Source organism: Natrix helvetica, assembly GCF_964273705.1.
Source record: "Natrix helvetica genome assembly, chromosome: 1".
In the NCBI taxonomy this organism is placed as follows: Eukaryota; Metazoa; Chordata; class Lepidosauria; order Squamata; family Natricidae; genus Natrix; species Natrix helvetica.
The window spans coordinates 183,192,951-183,215,011 of NC_138548.1; the positions used below are offsets into that span (position 1 = coordinate 183,192,951).

The 22,061-nt window shown below is 38.3% G+C and overlaps 1 protein-coding gene across 4 annotated transcripts in view; it reads left to right on the forward strand.

Annotated features, from left to right (window-relative positions):
• Positions 1–22,061, forward strand: part of PARD3B (par-3 family cell polarity regulator beta) — a 532,498-nt gene that overhangs the window by 147,457 nt on the left and 362,980 nt on the right. For all 4 annotated transcript variants that reach the window (XM_081937858.1, XM_081937859.1, XM_081937860.1 and 1 more), the window contains exon 5: positions 9,784–9,869. In XM_081937858.1, coding sequence (XP_081793984.1) covers positions 9,784–9,869 — 86 coding nt within the window. The remainder of the gene's footprint in view (positions 1–9,783; positions 9,870–22,061) is intronic.

Sequence of the window (22,061 nt, forward strand, 5' to 3'; positions counted from 1 at the left end):
ATTCACTCAACCACTTGACCCACATGCCTGGGGAGATAGCCAAGGCTTGCCTTGTGAAAGACTAACAGGACTGGGGCCATTTGAGTCTCCAGGAGGATGCTGTCCCATAACATATTTTGAAAAGAATTAGAATTTAAAAACTCCCTTTAATAATTAGAATTAGTATCTGATTTTCTTTTTGCCTTTGTGTCAGTTTTGATTCTTGAGGACTGTGTAGGTCCATGCAGTTCTCCAAGGAGTATTTCTGAAAGAGGAAATCCCTAAATTTAACATAGGTAAATAGCTGGATGTTTTAAAAATGCCAGATTAAATAGGTTTGCGTGATGGCTTTCCTGCATTTCCTACTTCTAAAAAGATGGAAAATAGCAGTGTTGATTTTTTTCAGTTTTGATTCAAAAAGGGATTCAGAGAGGTTGCTCTTCACTGTCACATTCCAAATTGCAATGCAGAAACCACAAAAGGGATATTCTGTTTTTGAAGCCCTGCTCACTATTTTTACAGTGATCAAAAAGAGTCGGTTTGCAAAATAAAATGGGTGTTTGTGTGTATAAATTTAATATATAAATAATCTTTAAGCAAACATTTGTGCAAGTGGTTAATGGATTCATTACATGATTTCTTTATACTGTTGATTACTGACGTTTCTCGCTGGTATGTGGTTAAAATACATGTTAGTGTAAATAATACCAAAAAAAGTAATATATCAGGAGTCTGTTATCACTTTTTCCAACTAAAAGGCTTAAGCTTTTGTGAGCTCACAACACACTCTTGATCTTTCGCCATCATAGGCTAACACGGCTGTACTCCTACTAAAGCAGTAATGGAAATTAAGTGCCAGCTATGAGTTAGTTTTGGGTTGACTTTGCATCAACTTTTGTGCTTTTAAAAATGGCGGTCATAACTTACCGTATTTTTCGGAGTATAAGATGCACTGGAGTATAGGACGCACCTTAATTTGGGGGGGAGTAAAACAAGAAAAAAAAGTTTCTGTCTGCCTACCAGCATCCACCGGTATTAATCTGGCTAGCGTCCTTGCAGCAAACATAAAACAGCGGATGGAATATCCCCAATAAACTGTTCCAGGCTGCGGGGATTGCCACAGACCATTGCGCTTCTGTGCCTTGCATTTTTGTGTGGTTCCAGGCAGCAGGGATCATCTCTTCCACTCAGATTTTGATAACGAGCTTTTTATCCATTTAAAACAAACCATATCACCCTATGTGTATTTAACTGGAGGGAGTGTGATGGGTTGGAGTATGATTTTCATGGGGGCAGAAGAGGGACTTGGCACTGAAGGCTCCACTCCCGAAATGGCCCGTCTTCCTACCTACAATCGTAGGCATTGAAAGCCTGGCTTTCTCGCAGCAAGCCCAATAGAGATGCAGCACTTTAGTCCTTCTGGATGCTGGCATCTCATAAATGGGCTTCCCAGCAAGCTCCCTGCAACTTTGCTGCTTCGGTTGGAGCCCAATTCCTGAAGCAGCCCTGGGAAGTGCAGGGGTTGGGACTCGGTTGGCAAAGTGGGCACTCTGCAGGAGGCGTAAGGCAGTTGCCTCCATCTCCACAGTCCTGACCACTGCACTTCCCAAGTCCGCTTCAGGAATTGGGCTCGATTGATGCAACAGAGGTGCAGGAGGCTAGTTGGGAAGCCCGGCAACATGTTTATGAGATGGCAGTGTCCAGAAGGACTGAAGTGCTGTGTCTCTTATCGGGCTTGGTGAGAGAAAGCCAGGTTTTGAATGCCTAAGGTTATAGGTAGGAAGATGGGCCACCACCTGGAACCACCGAAAATGCGACACGTGGATTGGGTGGGTGAGGCTACATTCAGAGTATATTGGACACACCCATATTTTCACCCTCTTTTTGGGGGCAAAAAGGTGCGTCTTATAGTCTGAAAAATATGGTACCTTATACTGTTGTAATTAATGTTTTTCCGCTTTAAACAAGGATCACAAGTTGAATGTGAAAACACTGAGACATGTACATATATTGCTTCTTTTTGAATGAAGATCCTAGGGCACTGTCGCTGATTATAATCTTCATCAATGTGAATGTCTGAATTGCAACTCCAAAAGTTCTCAGTCATGGCTAAACCGACTGGGCAATTCGGAGAGTTGAAGCCCACAGTTCTATAAGGCCCAAAGCTCGGAAACTTTTTACCTGATAATTGTTATTTCTTTGACAAAAATAAGGGAGGAAAAGAGGAGTGCATTTTTTTGGGCAGTTTCCAATACATTTTTCAAATATACTGTAGGGGATGTAAGAAAGAGGAGAGGGAAAGAAAATGCTGCTACAAGTATGGAAGTCTGTGTATGTAACATTTCATCTAGTTCTAAACATCAGAAATTTAATAATTTCACTTGGTTTATGCCACACCCATACACTAATTTGTTTTTTCACCTTTACTTGTCTATTTAATCATGTTGGCATGCTTTATAGCACTACATCTATTATCTGTAATCTCAAAGAAAATACTGATGTCAGAAAGCATATTTCCTAATGCAAAATGAAATCTGCTGTGGGGTTTATAACATTAATTTTCTCTGAATTAATTACAATTTAGGGATATTAGCAGTAGCTTTCATATTAATTGTCTCAGAATGTTATAACTTTATAATTATGAGAAGGGTGCATACTGTATTATATAATATTTTAATCTTTATTGAGGGTTTTTGTTGTAGTTGTAGCTGTATGTTTGTCCAGTGAATGTTTAGTTCTTACAAATGCTAACCTAGTCTGCTTTTCTCATTATTTGTTATCCCTAATGATTGTTTTGTTTTATTTCATTACGGGTTATGCCATCCATTTGTCCAATGGTTTATCAGTTTATTTATTCAAAATGTAATTCAATCCTTCAGTACTGATTTCATTGAACCTCACACTAAATATCATATCTTACCAAAGGTTATTTTTTGCTATTATGTGCATGCATGGACATGCAAATACATACATAGACATTTAAACCATTATTATAAAATCATGCAAATTTCATAGAAATAATACTGTTTCCTTTAGTAATTAAAATTTCTAAGTTTTTCTCAACATATCAACATGGAATAATTGATTTACATAAGTTTATAAAGAAAAGAAAATTGGGCTCATTCATATATAGGATAGATAAAATGTATTGAAAACAAGAACATAATTCAACCAAATTTGCAGTATTATTGTCAGAATGGAAGATTTACGTTTATGTTTACTTCTGCTGTTGAAAATGCAGTTTCAAAATGCATTAATACAATTTTATCCCACCCTTTAGTATGATAGATAATATTCTTCTGACTGGCAAAAAATAATAGGGTCAGGGAGAGAACTATTTGCACTGCTGATGAAAACTGATGCTCCATTTTTTGTTATAGTCAAAATTCCATCACATTCTTGTATGTACCCTGGCAATAGTCGTCCAGGGAGGAAGGAGGGACATGCAACCCTCATAAACATTTTGGGGGTGCATAACTGTGAGCTGTCAAATGGTATTGTGGGCTTTTATATATATGACCTAAGAGAAATATTGCCTTTTTGTGCATTAGAATTTGGGGGTTGCATTTGCCATAAAAAAGCTCATCATCATCTGTGCTGATATGTGACACAGATAGCAATTGCCTTAATTCTCCAGTCTTTCTTTGTTGTGCCAAGCTTCCTTGAACATCAGAGGTCCTTCTGAGTAGATAGGCATATCTAGAATTTTGAGGACATGTTTTGATCACTCTTATAAAATAGATGTTGTGGTTGCTGTGGCAAATCAAACATACATAAAATGGCAAGGCAAACTAACTAGATTGTTCCTAAAGGTAAAGGTAAAGGTTCCCCTCACACATATGTGCTAGTCATTCCTGACTCTGGGGAGCAGTGCTCATCTCTGTTTCTAAGCCAGAGCTGTCCGAAGACGTCTCCGTGGTCATGTGGCTGGCATGACTAAACGCCAAAGGTGCACGGAACACTGTTACTTTCCCACCAAAGGGGGTCCTATTTTTCTACTTGCATTTTTTTACATGCTTTCGAACTGCTAGGTTGGCAGAAGCTGGGACAAGTAACGGGAGCTCACTCCATAATGCTGTGCTAGGGATTCAAACCGCCGAACTGCCGACCTTTCTAATCGACAAGCTCAGCGTCTTAGCCACTGAGCCATCCTAACCATCCCTTAAACCTCTCAATATACTTTCTCAGCTAATCCTTGCCCATTTTTTCTGGAACATGCTAACTTCTACTTATTATTTTATTTTAAAAAAAAATTGTTTTACAAAAAGAGGGTATGAAGGTGTCACTTTGCCAGATACTTTTACATAAACCAGCTCCATGCTGGGGATTTAGATGCATAGAGTTCTTGGCTTCTAGTTCTAGGGGACTCTCTGGTTTGGATGCTGTAACATCCAATAATAGCTGCAGCTGACAGAAGGACTCAGAATACTGTTAGAAGTTGAATTTCTGACAGAATTAATTTAAATGATTGGAAAGCAAGGGATAATTTTTAAGTACTACAGCAGATAATAATTATTCTATGCTCCACTAAGTTGATTATTATCTTTGGGTGAGATTAGGGAAAAGTAGTCACTCGTAAACTAAATATAGATAATTATTTTATGTTGCAAGTATGTAGTTAATTAGAGCAAGAGTATGGTGTTAAATATGCATTGAAGTCTGTCATTAAATTTAAAAGCATACTAGTTATTATTTGATGTATCATATCTCTATCTAATCTATACATCATAATTGTATTGACATTGGATGTCCTATGTATTTTTAGTCTGACCTAATCAGTTTTACAAGTGCTGTTTTTAAGATGTTCCTGAAGACTGAAAATGATCCCGAGTTCCTTCCCCCCCCCTCTATCACACATACACATATACACACACAAAAACCAGTCTCAAATAAGATAACAGTGATGACAATAGTAGCCAGCAGGTACCCATTCTGGAACAAAACTCTATAAACAGGTTTGCTTAGTCAACTTTCCCTATTTCTGGTGGCACTCAAGGTACTTGTACTGTGCAATGAAAATATTGGACAATTGATAAGATATGATGTCCATGATTAGTTCCTTCCCCATTAGCTGGGTTCTAAAATAAAAATTCTTGAGGTCTATAAAGGTTCAGTGTATCATAATCATCTAAATTGGCCGTTCTCCCGGTTTAGGGAGAAATAATAAAGAAATCCTGCTTGTTTTTATTTCTTGATAGATCTTTCCAGCCACTCACTACTGAAAGATGTGATCTTTTAGGACAACCTTTTTCAACTAACAAAAAAGTCTAACTTTTTTTTTTTAGTACAGTATTTTTAGTGTGTCTTATTAACCTTTTTGGCAGAACTGGTATGTATGTGGCTCCTACCCTTTGGAATATCATATGCCCTAAGGTAGATCAGCAGCAACCCTCCTGACTTTCAGTTAGGGGCCTGAAGATCTGGCTCTTCCGGAGAAGATGGGTGGCCAGTGGCGGATTAAGGCTCACTGGTGCCCTAAGCACTGACAAATCTTTGTGCCTCTCCTTTGTACATACTGCACAAATCTTCATTGATTTTTTTTTCTTTCTCAACTTTGTGCTGCCCCCTTTGGGCCTGATTCCCTAAGCGCATGCTTAGTCTGCTTAATGGTTAATACACCACTGTGGGTGGCACATCAATCCAATAAATAATAATATTCCACATTTGGAATATCCCAGGTCCTTTGTAAGGATAGGTTGATAAAAATGCTAAATCTAGTCTAAAAATTTGGCTGACTGTATGATGAACCATAATAATAGTAAAGATGAAATATTTGATAGTATTTTAAAAAAGGCAATGAGACTGAACTTTGAGCAAAGAGGACAAATAGAATAGAATATCCTGAGGGAAGGCATTGGTAGCTTTTGATAAGGTAGAGATCAACCAAGAAGAAAAGTTAGTGTGGCAAAAGTTGTCATTCCAATAGTTATCATCAAACGAGGGGGGGGGGGAATGGCCAGTTGATTGATCCATTGATACCCCTATGTCTGTCCTGGATTTGGAATGTAGATTGTCTTGGTTTTCAGATGAATGATCAAGATATGTAGAAAGATCAGGGAACATTAAGCCTCTTTTATTCTTCGATTTCTCAGGGCTTTTTTCACACTTTTGATGATAATATCTTTTTGTAATGCTTGAAGAGATGAAGACCAGAGGCATGACTTTATAGTAGTTTTATTCATACATTACTAGCTATTATTTTAAAATTGGGAATGTTTTGCTCGATTTTTCCAAGGGCATCCTGCAAGGTTCCATTTTTCTGATAAATTACATGCACCCAAGGTTCTGATAAATTACGTGCACCCATACTTGGAAGAGACAGTTCTGGGATAGATTGAGCCATAACTGGGAACTTTAGTTTGGTTATTGTCATACAGTATATCAGGTAGCCTTGAAAATGGTTCAGGAACTGCAGTTGGCCCAGAATCCAGTAATGCAGATGATAAATGAATATCATAAAATGATGGAACTTGAAAGGTTCTACGTGCTGTCAAATGCAACCTCCAACCTCCAAAATGTAAAGATGTGGGCAAACCTTATATATTTTTTGTTATACATAAAGGTAAAGATTCCCTTCACACATATGTGTTAGTTGTTCCAGACTCTAGGGGACGGTGCTCATCTCCGTTTCAAAGCCGAAGAGCCAGCGTTGTTCAAAGATGTCTCCGTGGTCATGTGGCCGAAGGCGCATGGAACGCTGTTACCTTCTCACCAAAGGTGGTCCCTATTTACCTACTTGCATTTTTATATGCTTTCGAACTGCTAGGTTGGCAGAAGCTGGGACAAGTAAGGGAGCTCACTCCGTTACGTGGTGCTAGGGATTCAAACTACCAAAACTGCTGACCTTTCTGATCGACAAGCTCACCATCTTAGCCACTGAGCCACCACGTCCCCTTTTGTTATACATAACCCAGTGCAATTTCTCCTTTAGATATTGAGAAGTTCTACTTGTTGGAAACAGAATGTGTACTTTAATAAATTTGATTTTGACACAGTACTATTAAATATATGTATTGTATATGCCAACATGCACCTCTGTTCTTATATGGCTTAAATTAAATTGAATAAATCAGGTGGTAGTAGAATTTACAAGAAAAACAGGAAGGAAAGTTCAGAGGAACTAAAAACTTGTTTCTTCTATTCCATTTGTTCTCCAATTTAATCATTTTTATAACATTTTTAGTGAGACCTATTTCATATTCTTTGAATACATGAATATTGCAATCCTATGCTCATTTAATGAGGAATAAATTCCATTGAACTAAATAGGTCTTAGACCCCTGTAGTAATTAATCAGGTTGTATTGGTGAGACATCTCTTTTATAGCATTCTGTCTGCGCCTGTGACAAATTTCATAAACTTTTTTGCTTTGAAATATCTCAGTACCTATGAGGCGTTGGAAGAGTCTTTGATTTATATAAGAGTGTTGAAGACTGTCCAGATATATAGATTTCAGATATTATCTTTATTAGTGTAAAATTCTCTTCTTCGCTTTCCTTCTTTGTTCCAAATTGAAGGACCTGTTTCTCACAGCACTTTTTTCAATTATTTAAATAAACTCAAAATAAATATATCATCTCTGTTCATGGCATTCCTCTTTCTCAGATAATTTACCATGTTACACTTATTATTTGCACAGTCAAAGCTGGAGTGATCATAGATGAGAAAATTGTACAGCAGCAGGTTTGTTTCTTTTGATGCTGTCAAAGAATCAAAACCCAACACTTAAGTTGCTTTAATGAAAAAATGTTTCTGTAGTGTTTTTGTGTTGCAATAGGTTACTGTCTTAAAATTTCACATTTGTACTGAAAAATGAGGTTAATACTTTATTATGGACAGCATACTTCTAATTCTTTCTATGAAATGACAGCATTTTCTCTCATCCTGATATTGCATATTTGTACATACTTTCTGCAATTAAACCTGAGCTTAGTAGTTGTTATGTAGTCAGAATAGCAAGGAGGATCAAGAATAAAATCTGAATTTATATTTTCTTAGCATCTCACTTAAGAGAGAAGGGTTTGGGATTATCCCCCCCACTTCAGTACTGATTTTAGGCAATTGTTTTTAGAGTTACAAAATTGAGAACTTGAAACACAACAGTGTGTGTATGTATCTATGTATGTATTTATGTATATAATTAAAGATATATCTATCTATATCATCTATATCACCTCTACATATCTAAATATAAATCTAACAGATTTGCTTCTGTGTAGAGCTCTAGCTAGTTAGGGCAAGATAACTTTAAACCTGTTTAGGGATTGCGAAGGGAAGAATGTTTGGGGGAAGTTCAGATGGAAACCAGATTAGCTCTTTGATGCCCTAAACTTCTTATATCTTTTCTTGGTTTCCTAATTGCAAATTTGAATTCTTCGTTGTTTTATGACAATGAGAGAGAGAGAGCAGAATAATTGTGTTAAAACCTCCCTAGGAAATGTAGGAAGACTATGTGGTTCATTTCCTTCAAACTCTAATTCTTCTGCACTCAAGATGCAAAGCCATGACATGCTTAAGCAGAACATTTCCATCCCAGTTCAGACCATATTCTCCATCTCTCCTTTTTTCCTGGTCAAAATTTCTTTAATAATTTATTGGTTCCTATATATCAAAGATTTCAAAGTGATCAATAAACATCATTATGGGATTACTCAGAAGCTAAAATAGTTGTATAGGAGCCTGAGAAATCTTAACTATGCAGAAATCACTAGTTTTGTTTTTAGCTAGTGTCTTCCACTGTATTCATTGTGAGCCAAAACAACATTTGGTAAAAGATAAGATTCCGGGTCATCAAATAACTTGATAAGTAACATCCATGTTTAAAAGTATTGAATTAGATAGTAGTTTATTGATTGACTAGCCTTACAACCTCATCAATAAAATAAAATAAAGCATAAAATAGAAAATATTAATCTAATTTCAGAATAAGAAAGAAAGAGGAATTAAAGTACTCACATAAATGAATCTCCCTTGCAGGGTACCCCAATTTGTTCAATATATTGGGTTGATAGGATGACTGTCTTAGTTATAAATTTAGCAACTCTGGCTTACAATATGTATAATTGAGCTCAGGAGGAAATATGACAATCTGTGATTGGAATCCCAGTAGGCTGTTCTTTCCGAAAGGAAGGTTAAGAATTTAAGCCAGAAGAGGGCAATAATTGACAGTCAAACAAAATATTAATTAGGTGGAATGTGTCCAGTCTATTTCCCATTTCTTAATTTATGTAGTATTTACCTTTTAACCATAGTGATATATTGTGGAATACTGATGACTATAAGGAGACATTCCTTAAGATTTTTCTTTCTAGATACAATACATTTTTCATATTACTTTAATACCTTTCTTAATGGTTAGCTGTAGTTTTGGATGCTAATCTTCACTCATCCAAGCAGCCCACAATATTTTCAAAACTTAAGCAAGTACACGTGATTTCTGCTTCTGATGCTATTGTATCTCTTCAAAATATATCATTTTCTCTCATACAAATGCATTAGATATGTTTCTATGAATGTCCAATAATTTCTGTAAGGGCAAATAAACGAGTTACTTTTCTTTTCTAGTGTTTCCAGCTGTTTCATAAAGAATGGTGATAAATACAGTAATATCAGATAAAATATTTGAACATCAGTGTTAATGTTCAGTTTTGCAGTTCTCTATAACTATCATTATGAGAGCTATGTAGGACCTGTTCAAGAACAATGTGATATTTCATTGTTTTGGGTTTTTTTGTACAGCTTCATTCCTCAATATCATACTGTTGATATAACAGATTTAAAATGCATATTATTTATATCTTTTAGTGTTCAGCACAATCATCTTCAGATGCCTGGGATTTCACTACACATAATGATACACTGACATCTCAGAAAACAAAACTTAATTTCAGGTAAAAAAACAATTTATATTTTTATTTCTTTTTATCTCTATTTCTATAATGCAAATAAGTCTATAAACTTTTGCTTTTAAGAATGCAAATTTATACATATATTAGTTTAAAATACCTATTTTAAAGTAAAGACCTGCCACTTTAACTTACTTGAAAAAAGCTGTAGGAAGAGAGACAACCCTATGTTAAATCCCTAGTAATTGTAATCTAGTGTGAGATGAATGGCAAAAATAGGGGGAAATGACCACAATTCCTATTACACATAGAATAAACATAAATAAGAAACTTTCAACTGTTTCAGCACAATCACATTTAACTAAAAAAAGGAATACTTGTAAACATTTGGGATATGATGAAAAAGAAGCTAAGGGGGAGAATCATAGTGCCTGGAGGTTATTTGAGACTTGAGTGGCTTCTATTCCATAGTATAAGAAAGAATTAACCAACACCACTAAACTATGAAAATTAAAATGGCCTTTTCTGAAATGGACAAAATAAAAAGGAGTACAAACAGAGAGAGAAAAATATGTCAAGCAAGTTAGAGGAAACAGTAATAATGTTTTTAGATATGCTGTATTTATATCTATATATTTAAAACAATAATAGCGAAGGGATTGATCCATTAGGGTAAGTTATTTTGAAGGATGATTTGGAAATTGCAAAAAAACTTAATGAATTATTTGCCTATTCTGCATCTATAGAACATATAGATCAGGGGTGTCCAAACTTGGGAACTTTAAGACTTGTGGACTTCAACTCCCAGAATTCTGGGAATTGAAGTCCACAAGTCTTAAAGTTCCCAAGTTTGGACACCCCTGATATAGATGTACCAACTTGAAATCTTTGAGAAGACTCCATTTCCTTTTTTTTTGGTTTGAGCTCAATGCCCACTTTTTACCTATTCTTTGCTTTCTCTTTTTTAACTTTAGTAATTGGTTACAGGAAAGGTCTTCATAAACCCATGACCACTAAATCTCCACAACAATGAAGAACTTTAAACAAATTAAGAAGTAGATAGAACTGGAAAAAGTTTAAAATTTTTCATGCAGCTGAAATACTTTTCTTGTGAGTAAAGGTTGCAACATTGATTCAACATTGATTGAATAGGGCAGTGATGGCGACCCTTTTTTTGCCTCAGGTGACAAAAGCACACGCACCCATAATTTAATGCCCCCCTGCGCCATGCCTTCTGCGCATGCGTGTGTGACCACTCTCCACTGCCCTGCACATGCGCACACGGCTTTCTAAGAACCTGGGAAGGGCAAAAACGGCCTCCCCTGCCCCCCCAGATGCCGGAAACGGTCCATTTCCCGACTTCCGGTGGGCTCAGTAAGTCTGTTTTTCGCCCTCCCAGAATCCAGAGCCTTTCTAGGAACCTGGGGAGGGTGAAAAACGGCCCAACATGCAAACTGGAGGGCGAAAAACAGCTGAAAATCAAGGGCGAATCAACTGGCCAGCACGCACATGTGCACTGGAGCTGACAGGGCAACATCTCGCGTGCCCTCAGAAATTTCTCTGCATGCCACAGATTCGCCATCATGGGAATAGGGGAGCCAATTGTGGGGAACATCATTAAAATGAATAACATCATATGTAGTGTGACTAAAATGGACAAGAAGTTTTTAATTTCTTTCTTGAGACACTAAGACTAAGGCTAAATAAATAAATCTGTGGAATTCATTATCATAACATTTGGTGATAGATATTAATTTGGGTGGATTCAAAAAGGAATTGGATAAATTCATAAAGAGTAGGTCTATCAAAAGCTCAATGATTTTCTTTTCAGGAGGCAGGAAATTGATTGTCAGCAGCAAATGTAGAGGAACAGTGTTGGGAAAAAAGCATGCCTCCTCCTTCTGTCTCTGAGCACCCCAGAGGAGTCTGCTTTGCCACTGTGAGAAGCAAAATACTGGAATAAGATGGGCCTTGGCCTGATACCCAGAAGGGTTCTTAACTCCTTAAATAAGAATATAGAGCACCTATGAAAAAGGATATAGGAAGATAAAAAAGGATTGAATCCTTTTTTTTTTTTTTTTTTTGCAATGCACTGCACTCCATTTTGCAACTAACTGTATATTGGAAGTTTCCTCCACATTGTGTGTACCATATCTAATAATGCCTACCTCTGCATCTTAGGCTGATAGATATTAATGGTCTCTAAGTTTATAAGATGCTGTCACTGGAATATAAAGGCTCAATAAATCTGTATGAAACAGGCAGTTCCTGAAATAAAGTGATCCCAAGCTCTTGGGAATATTAAACTATCAACATTTTGAAATAATCTGCGGGGATGGACTGTTCAAAATCTCCAGTCTGTGAAGTACAGTCAAGGGGATCTACCAGTTGAACATATTACAGTAACCTGGTCTCCCTGAATCTCACCTTCCTCCAGCTAATAGCAGTTGGGGTGTGGAGAATATATTTTAATATGTTAATACCATGATTATGCTTCATTTAGGGCTAGAATAAATCATGATCAAATCATCTACAACTGAGTCACAGTACGTTACATGTTGTCCTTAATATTGTTTCCTGTAGGATATGTTTTATCACAGTGAAATAAAGTTTCAGCAGTATATAACATCATATTTCTCATTCATTATTATATTGATATTTCTTTTGTTTTTTCTTGTACACAGACATTTGTTTGTTTTGGCTAAATGAGAGCACAGTGGCATACCAAAAGTGTTGTAGGTGATCATTGACATTGTTGACATTGACAATTTGAATTACATAAATAGTGAGTTAAGAAATTAAAGAAAAAAAATGAAGGATATTGTGATACCCCTTTAATGTAGCTGCCACTTTCAATTATGCTCCCTTACTCTATCCCAGTGATGGCGAACCTATGGCACGCGTGCCACAAGTGGCACGCGTAGCCATTTGTCAGGGCACGCGAGGTGCTGCCCTGTCAGCTGAGTTCACCTTTTTAAAAGCTATTTTTCGCCTTCCCCAGGCTCCAGAGGCTTTATAGGAGCCTGGGGAGGGCGAAAAGAGCCCCCCCGCCCCCCGGAGGCTTCAAGGACCGTCCGAGGCTTCCCTGATCCCTTCAGAGCGCTTAAAACGACCCTCCGAGCAACCCGGAAGTCACTTCCGGTTTGCTCAGAGGGTGGTTTTAAGCGCTCCGAAGGCTTCAGGGACTGTCCGAGGCTTCCCTGATCCCTTCAGAGCGCTTAAAACGACCCTCCGAGCAACCCGGAAGTCACTTCCGGTTTGCTCAGAGGGTGGTTTTAAGCGCTCCGAAGGCTTCAGGGACCGTCCGAGGCTTCCCTGATGCCTTCGGAGCGCTTAAAACGACTCTCCGAGCAACCCGGAAGTCACTTCCGGATTGCTTGGAGGGTGGTTTTAAGCGCTCCGAAGGCTTCAGGGACGGTCCCTGAAGCCTCCGGGGGGTCGGGGGAGGCTCTTTTCGCCCTCCCCAGGCTCCTATAAAGCCCCTGGAGCCTGGGGAGGGCGAAAAAAGCATGTAAAAATGGGGGGGTCGTGCATTGTGTGCGCATGCGCACTGGGGGGTTCACGCATTGCATTATGCGTGTGGCACGCCCGCACTCAACCCCCCTGCGCTCCCCCCACTTGTGGCACGCGAGCCAAAAAAGGTTCGCCATCCCTGCTCTATCCATTTGATATTTCTGCATTCAAGAATGTTTGTGGCTGGCAAAAAATGAATTTTCTAATCTCATAAAGGATTCTCCCATTTAAATAATATACTGAAAAGTACTTTACTCTGATATATAATATTGGGGAGGCAATTGCAAATCAGTTAAAAACAGAGCTAAGATTAATAACAACGACAACAACAACAACAACAACATTAGGCATTGACAAATTTTCCACCAGTCAATTGCAAAAGGCGGCATTACTTGGAGCTACTTCCATCCTGCAACAATATCTGTAACACCATCAAACATCCAGATTTACCTATCACAGGTCCTTGGTAACAACTTGATAGGTAGACAAAAATGCCAATTGCAGTCTGAACTGGGTGACTGTGTGAAGATGAATAATAATAATAATTTTCTAACAATCACAGATTATTCTAATTCACTATCATTTTTATCTTCTATAGCTGGGATGGCGAACCTATGGCATGTGTGCCACAGGTGGCACGCAGAGCCATATCTGCCAACATGCGAGCTTTCAGCTCCAGTGTGCATGCTTACTCCGCCCAACTGTTTTTTGGCCTTCCAGAGGGCTGGGGGAGGGCAAAAAACAGGCCGTACAGAAGTCCAGAAACAATCCGTTTCTGGCTTCCGGAGGGTCTCCGGGGGGGGTTGGGGAGGCTATTTTCACCCTCCCCTGGCTCTGGAGGCTTTCCTGGCCCCCTGGAGGAAATACCAAGCTCAGTTTAGAGGTGAATAGTGCAGCGCATATGGGTGGGAGCGGGGGGGGGGTTGTACGGGCATGCATATGTAGGGGCTTGCTTTGCATTATGGGTGCCGGCATGCGTGCTATTGCGTGCCCTCACATTTTTGGCACCCAACAACAAAAAGGTTAGCCATCACTGTTCTATAGTGTTCATTCCATTTTTGGAATCAGTTTAAATTTGTATATTACTTTAATAACCAAAGCTATAATAATAGAAATATTATTTTAAAAATTAAAATCCTTCAAATTTGGTTTTTCTTCCTTTTACATTTTCTCTACCAACAGAACCACATGCTTCTCTCTTTAATGTCTTGACTGATGAAGTCTTCTGAAGAATTCAAAAACTTGCATATTATTCTCTGATTTTTCAATTATTTCTTATAGAAGTATTGCTTTCGTAGGTATTTTGGATCCCCCCCCCCTTTTGTTGTGTCTTGAATTAAAGTGCTCATTTACACATGCATGATCAACTGAACCTTTTGCTGTGAATATATGAAATAAGTCTATTTAAAAAGTATTTTTCTTAAGTTGGTACCAGTTATGCCTAGTCTTTGTCAGTGACCAGTAGTCTCTAATAACTCATTCACACATGAAAATCTGTGCTGGCTAATGACTACAATAAAGTATTTCATATAGTTTCACATACAAGTTGCTCCTTAATGTTCTCCTTCCATCCTTCTTCCCAATTTCTGATCTTCTACTCTCTTACTTTCCATCTTCATGTCCAGAGAAGCTTTAGCAAAGGTTTCCCTTGCATCTTCCATGTTAAGTCTGTTCAAATCTCAAAAATGCAAAGAAAAGATCTATTTTTGCTCATATTGTCTGCTTGTGTGAAACAATATAATAATAGTGTTTGTTGCAAAGCATTCCTTTGACAATGTCCCCTGCTGCAGTTAAGTTGGAATAACAGGGTATTTCTTTTCAGTTATATCTGTAAAAATTCAGTAATTGGATCTCTTCCACAAAGACTCTTGGCTCAGTAGGAGGTATTTCCCTGAAAGTCTTCTATAGCCTCTCTATGATGCCTGTATTTGCCTGGACAACCACTTATTATTCCATACTTGACCACATCAGCTTCTCTTCCTGTTTTGTTGTCACTTTAATTTCCTGCAGGGTTGTAGATTTAATCAGTAGCTAATGCCTTATGTTGATTGACTCAATTTCCTGATTAGGTCTATATCACCTCCTTGTTCCTGATGTATTCCATGCTGAAATATCAACTCTGGCTAATAATTTCCTAGAACTGCCAAGTAAAAGATGGGGAATACAACAGTCTCTGACTGAAAAGTGTGGGCATTTATATACTAAGCATTATGTCACAATTTTCTCTATTGTGAACCTATAGATAAAATTGCTTTCTACAAGCATTCATTGTAGTATGGCTATTTAGTGCTCTCATGATGCACAATTAAAGTCAATGCTGCCCAGTTTTGAACAGAGTAGTCCTCATCTTCATCATGTTTTTTTTATTTTAGAAGATTACTAAATATAAACACAGTATCAGAATATACCTCAATAATAAAATTCCACCAAATGATCAAAGGGAAAAAAAAGCAGAAAAACCTGATCACTCACATGAACTGTCTTCACGTCCATAATAAAATTTAACAATTATAATACTAAAGTGTTACTAAAGAGTTGAACTACAAACCAAACATATTTGTTAAACTTATGAATAATTACAGGCTTGTAAAAACTACCATATAATACTATATTCTATTATACTATAATCAGATACAAAAAAATAGACACCTAATGATGCCCTTGTATTATTAAAATACATAATACTTCTCCTTTGATTAGTAGAAAATACTAATAAGTATTTCCAAAACAGATAAGTTGCACATTTGAAAAAACCAGTTCTTAATGTATGATCGCTTTCCCAATTTCTTGGTTTAATTCTTTTGCCCCCCTCCCGTGGTATAACCATAATTCCTCATGGACAGTCAGTTTCTAGAGTTTTGATATATAATTCAACATCACATTAGCATACTTAACATTTAGGGATTTCCTCATAAACCTACTTATGTACATTAAAATTCTACTCCAGAGAAGTTCAAAAGTTTATAAGACCATATCATTTGGGGTCGGTGAGTCTTAAATATTTTGCATCTCCAAACAGAGAAAACCTGATGACCATTTTACTAGTATATTTTTGGAGATTCCAGTAATATTTTTGATTAATCCATTTAAAATTAAAATCTGTTGCTAACATATTAACATTTTTTAAAGACATACAGCAATGTGGCATTATTGGAGATTGGCCTCCAATCTCCTAGATTAAAAAATCTAGGAGAAATATATGTTGTAAAGAACATTTTTAATAAAGAAAACCAGTTTGGTCAAGTGGTCAGGGCACCAGATTAGAAACCAGGAGACTGAGTTCTAGCCCTGCCTAAGCTTGAAAACTGGCTAGGTGACCTTGAGCCAGTTATTCTCTCAGCCCATGACATGTTAAGCTCCAAAGGAAAGACGTATTGAGATTCTTCTAAATAGAAGAATCCTCACATACAAACATCTTACCAAACTAAAGCAGACTACTTGCCCCATAAAACATGTACTCTGGTAACTATAAGCGAGGAGCCATCTTCACCCTTATTCTCCCTCACAAATTGTGCTGTGATTTGCTCCTCTAGAATACATTCCCCCATCCTGGGAAGATGGACAAGATTCCATCACACAATCTTAGTCTCAGAACGAATTGATTAATCAATTCCTATCGCAACCAATGGATCAACTCACAATTGATTTGAAAAAAAAAAACAGATCCTGCACATGTGGAAAAAACATTAGGAAGAATGTATATGTAAATGTTTAAACATATGTATATGTTTAAAAAAAATAAACCCAGAGGCAGAGTTTATACAAGTCATTACTTTATTTGCAGTTTACATCCCAAACTTAGGATAAGAACTTAGGTTAATTAGAATAATCTTGTATCACTTTATATGCAATATTTATTACATCCAAAGACCTAAGAAATTATAGTTTTATGTTTTGAAATATAAAAGGAATATTCATGAAATTTAACAGCTAGTCATTACTTAGAAGCTACCTATGAGGATAATGGATTTTTTCCTTGAAGACATGAAGTCTATGTTGAATACAATTTTGAAACATTTTTATTAAAATACATTATTTTTGAGAAGAGTGGTTTTGCTAAAATCTATGGTTGCAAATACATTTTTCAAAACAAATCAAGAGAAGAGTGATACAACTGGACAAATTTGTGTTTCTCAAATTACTCAGGATGTATAGAAAATGTAAATTCAGACACATAGTACTGAAAATTGTAATATTCTGTGCACAAATAGAGGCGTTTGGCAATTTAGTCCATGCACTAGTATACAGTACATTTTATTAAATATGTAGAAATAAGTTTGAACTTTGCAATACATTTTATAATGTAGCAGTTATTGACAATTTCCAATGCAGAAGGTTCATTGCTTATCTTTCACAGAATTATTTGTTTTTCCTCAGCAGAGATTTTCTCTCTCTCTAAATTCAAGCTAGTAACTGGAATGGTATTTTTGTGAGGAAATAAATGTCCTTGTTTAATTTTACTGGAATGGTGATGTAATCATATCTTATATTCCTGAGTCAGTAAGAAGAAAGCTAGCCTGCTGTAGTCATTTAAATTTAGAAATCTTGGCAATATCCTCTGCCAGCAATTCACAGAGGAAAATAGTATCTTTGAGTCATAATCGGAGTCAGCTGATGAAGAAGATTCTGTCCTGCATCTCTTTGTGATTTGAAGTATTTATGTGTCATCATCCAGGGAAATATTATCCCAAAGCAGCTTCCTGAAGTCATTTAGTTAATAGGAAAATGGATAGAAAAACTACAGCTAGTGCATAGCACAATCCATTTAAAATGGTGAGGCTACCCTCCCACCCTAGGTATCTGTTCTTTTATTACCTGCTTCTATTTCCGTCTTTATGCCTTACCAGTGATTCTCCATCTTAGTCTGCAGTTTATATTTATTCATGTTCATTCATGGAGAGACATGATATGAGATCTGCCTGACAATGAATCTAACTTAAGCCAGTCTTATTTGTGAAATGATTAGCATTTTCCTAAATTACAGCAAATGCTCAATAAAGAAATCTGGGTTTCTCATTTGAATTAGACCTTTTTCCAATTATTGTTTATATAGTACAGAATTGGGCCAAATATTCACCTGCTACCTCTCAGCAATTTTTAAAGTGGCTACTTATTAAAAACAGTAAGATGAATATATATACCCCTCTCCTTTAAACATTTTTTTCAAAAATATAAATAAAGAATTCTGAAAGAAAAAAGTACATAATATGCATAAAGGCTACTGATTTCCTGAAGCATGGCATAGGTCAGCCTTTCTTGGTGAATTATTTTATTATACTGCAAGTAGTTTAATTTCATCAATTTAGGTAACAGAATTCTATACGATTTTTGCTTAAAGCAGGGGTGTCCAAACTTGGGAACTTTAAGACTTGTGGACTTCAACTCCCAGAATTCTGGGAGTTGAAGTCCACAAGTCTTAAAGTTCCCAAGTTTGGACACCTCTGGCTTAAAGCATAGCAGAGGCTGATTCACACATTTATTTGTGACAATTTTTATAAGCCTTGATGTATTGTAAGAATGCTGAACTGAATATATGAATGCTGTGGCATGCTCAGATACCAATTACAATTTACAATTATAGTCTCCTCAAAAGTATTAAAGATTAATTCAGCCTAGAAGGAGAATTATTGTTTAATAAGTAAATATTGAAGTAGAAAAGTGTGACTGGTATGATTGGCGAGCTAGCCCAACACTACACATGACAGAATTTTCTGAGATGAAGTTCTCATCTCCTCCGCCTTGTTCTCTGAAACAAAAGAAGCCAGTTCTGTAATGTAACTTGCTATGCCATGTTATGGTATGTTTGTCTCCAAGGTGATTTCAAGGGTTATTTCTACCATTCCCACTCCCATCTCACTTTAAAAAATAATAATTATGCCAGCAGCTCTAGTGTTCATCCAATAGATAGGCGTAGTTCAAATACAACAATAAATATTGTATGAACATATGGGCACAAATCTAGGCATAATGCTCTCTTTCTCTCTTTCTTCTGCGATTTTTTTTCTATTGAAGCAAGTCAGTCTTAAACCAGCTTATGATTTTGTGTTTTTAATACATCCCAAAAATCCAGTGTGAAGTTTCCATAGTCTGTGTTGATTTGGGGAGCCATGTCATCATCTGGTGTTGGTCCACTGTGCTTTATTAAGTCCAGGGTCAACACAGCCGACTACCAGGATATTTTGGAGCACTTCATGCTTCCTTCCACAGACGAGCTTTATGGGGGATGCTGACTTAATTTTCCAGCAGGACTTGGCACCTGCCCACACTGCCAAAAGCACCAAAACCTGGTTCAATGACCGTGGGATTACTGTGCTTGATTGGTCAGGAAACTTGCCTGACCTGAACCCCATAGAGAATCTATGGGGCATTGCCAAGAGAAAGATGAGAGACATGAGAACGAACAATGCAGAAGAGCTGAAGTCGCTATCGAAGCATCCTGGTCTTCCATAACACCTCAGCAGTGCCACAGGCTGATAGTTTCCATGCCACGCCGCATTGAGGCAGTAATTGCTGCAAAAGGGACCCAAACCAAGTACTGAGTACATATGCATGCTTATACTTTTCAGAGGTCCGATATTGTTCTATGTGCAATCCTTGTTTTATTGATTGCATGTAATATTCTAATTTTCTGAGATTAAGTCTAAGATTAAGATTAGTAAATCTAAGTGCTATTGTTATAGTGTGTGGGTGGATGTGTGAAAAAGCAGCAGGAGTGACTTGACTTGTTTGTTTTGTTTTGTTTGTTTGTTTTATTGGATTTATATGCCGCCCTTCTCCTAAAGGACTCAGGGCGGCATACAACATTAAAAACACATCCCAAAGTTAAAAAGAAATTAAATACATATCCAAAAAATAAACCCAATTTATAGGACAATACATTTAAAAAATGAGATAAAATTAACAGGCTAGGCCGGCTTGCTGGAAAAGCCAACTTTTTAGGGTGCGTCGGAACGACTGGAGGTCAGGGATTATGCGAAGCTCCAGGGGCAGCTCATTCCAGAGGGAAGGCGCTCCCACAGAGAAGGCTCTCCCCCTGGGGGTCACCAGCCGACACTGTCTGGCCGACGGCACCCTAAGGAGGCCAATTCTGTGGGATCGTACTGGACGGTGGGAGGCTACTGGTGGCAGTAGGCTGTCTCGCAGGTACCCTGGGCCTAAGTTTAGTTTAGTTTAGTTTATTAAATTTATAAACCGCCCCCTCTCCCCGAAGGGACTCGGGGCGGTGTACAGACAATAAATATATAATAGACAACAAAGCAAAACACAAAACCCCAGACAAAACAACTTAAAAACACAGTCTGTATAATAACCAAACTAACTAATAGTTAAAACCAATTAAAACCAATTAAAAACCCCAAAATTTAAAAAATTAAAATGCCATCCAGGAAGGTCAGGATTAGATTATACTATACTTATGATTGCAATTGGGCCAGGCCAGCTAATTGGAACAAGTGGGTCTTGAGTTTCTTATGGAAGGAGCGGAGATCAACAGTAGTTCTAATATCGGGGGGGAGGTTGTTCCAGAAGGTTGGGCCCATCACAGAGAAGGCCCTACTCCTGGGCACCACCTGCCCGCATTGCTTAGCGGATGGTACCCGGAGGAGTCCCTCTCTGTGCGAGCCATGGAGCGCTTTAAAGGTCATAATTAATACCTTGAATCGCACCCGGAAAACAACCGGCAACCAGTGTAGGCTGCCTAAAAGGGGTGTAACATGGGAGAACCTAGGTACCCCCATGATAACCCGCACAGCTGAATTCTGGACCAGCTGAAGCCTCCAGGTGCTCTTCAAGGGCAGCCCCATGTAGAGAGCGTTGCAGTAGTCCAGGCGAGAAAGGACGAGGGCATAAGTGCACAGAGCATCCCGATCCAGGAAGGGACGCAACTGATGTACCAGGCGAACCTGGTAAAAGGCCCCCCTGGTCACGGCCATCAGGTGTTGTTCTAAACTAAGCCGCGTATCCAGGAGGACTCCCAGATTGGGAGCCTTCGCTGAGGGGGCTAAAATTTCTCCCCCTATCATCAAAGATGGAACAAGATGCACAAATCGGGATGACGGAAACCACAGCCACTCAGTCTTGGAGGGATTGAGCTTGAGCCTGTTCCTCCCCATCCAGATCCGCACAGCCTCCAGGCATCGGACATCACGTCGAGGGCATAATTTGGGTGGTTTGGGGTAGAGATGAAAAGTTGGGTATCATCAGCATATTGATGATACCATACCCAAGAACCACGGATGATCTCGCCCAGTGGTTTCATATATATGTTAAACAGGAGGGGTGAGAGAACCGACCCCTGGGGCACTCCACAAGTGACATGCCTGGGGGTCGATATCTGCCCTCCAGTCAACACAAACTGCGACCGATCCGACAGGTAGGAGGAGAACCACCGTAAAACGGTGCCCCCCACTCCCAGCCCCCCGATTCGTCGCAGTAGGATACCATGATCCATGGTATTGAAAGCCGCCGAGAGGTCTAATAAGACCAGGACAGAGGAGCAGCCCCTGTCCTGGGCCCGCCAGAGATCATCGACCAACGCGACCAATGCCATCTCCGTGCTGTACCCGGGCCTGAAACTCAACTGAAACGGATCCAGGTAGACAGCTTCATCCAGGTACTGGGGAAGCTGACGTGCTACCACACTCTCGACAACCTTCACTACAAAGCGAAGGTTGGAGACCGGATGATAAAGAAGCTGGGTCCAGGGAAGGGTTCTTAAGGCGGTGA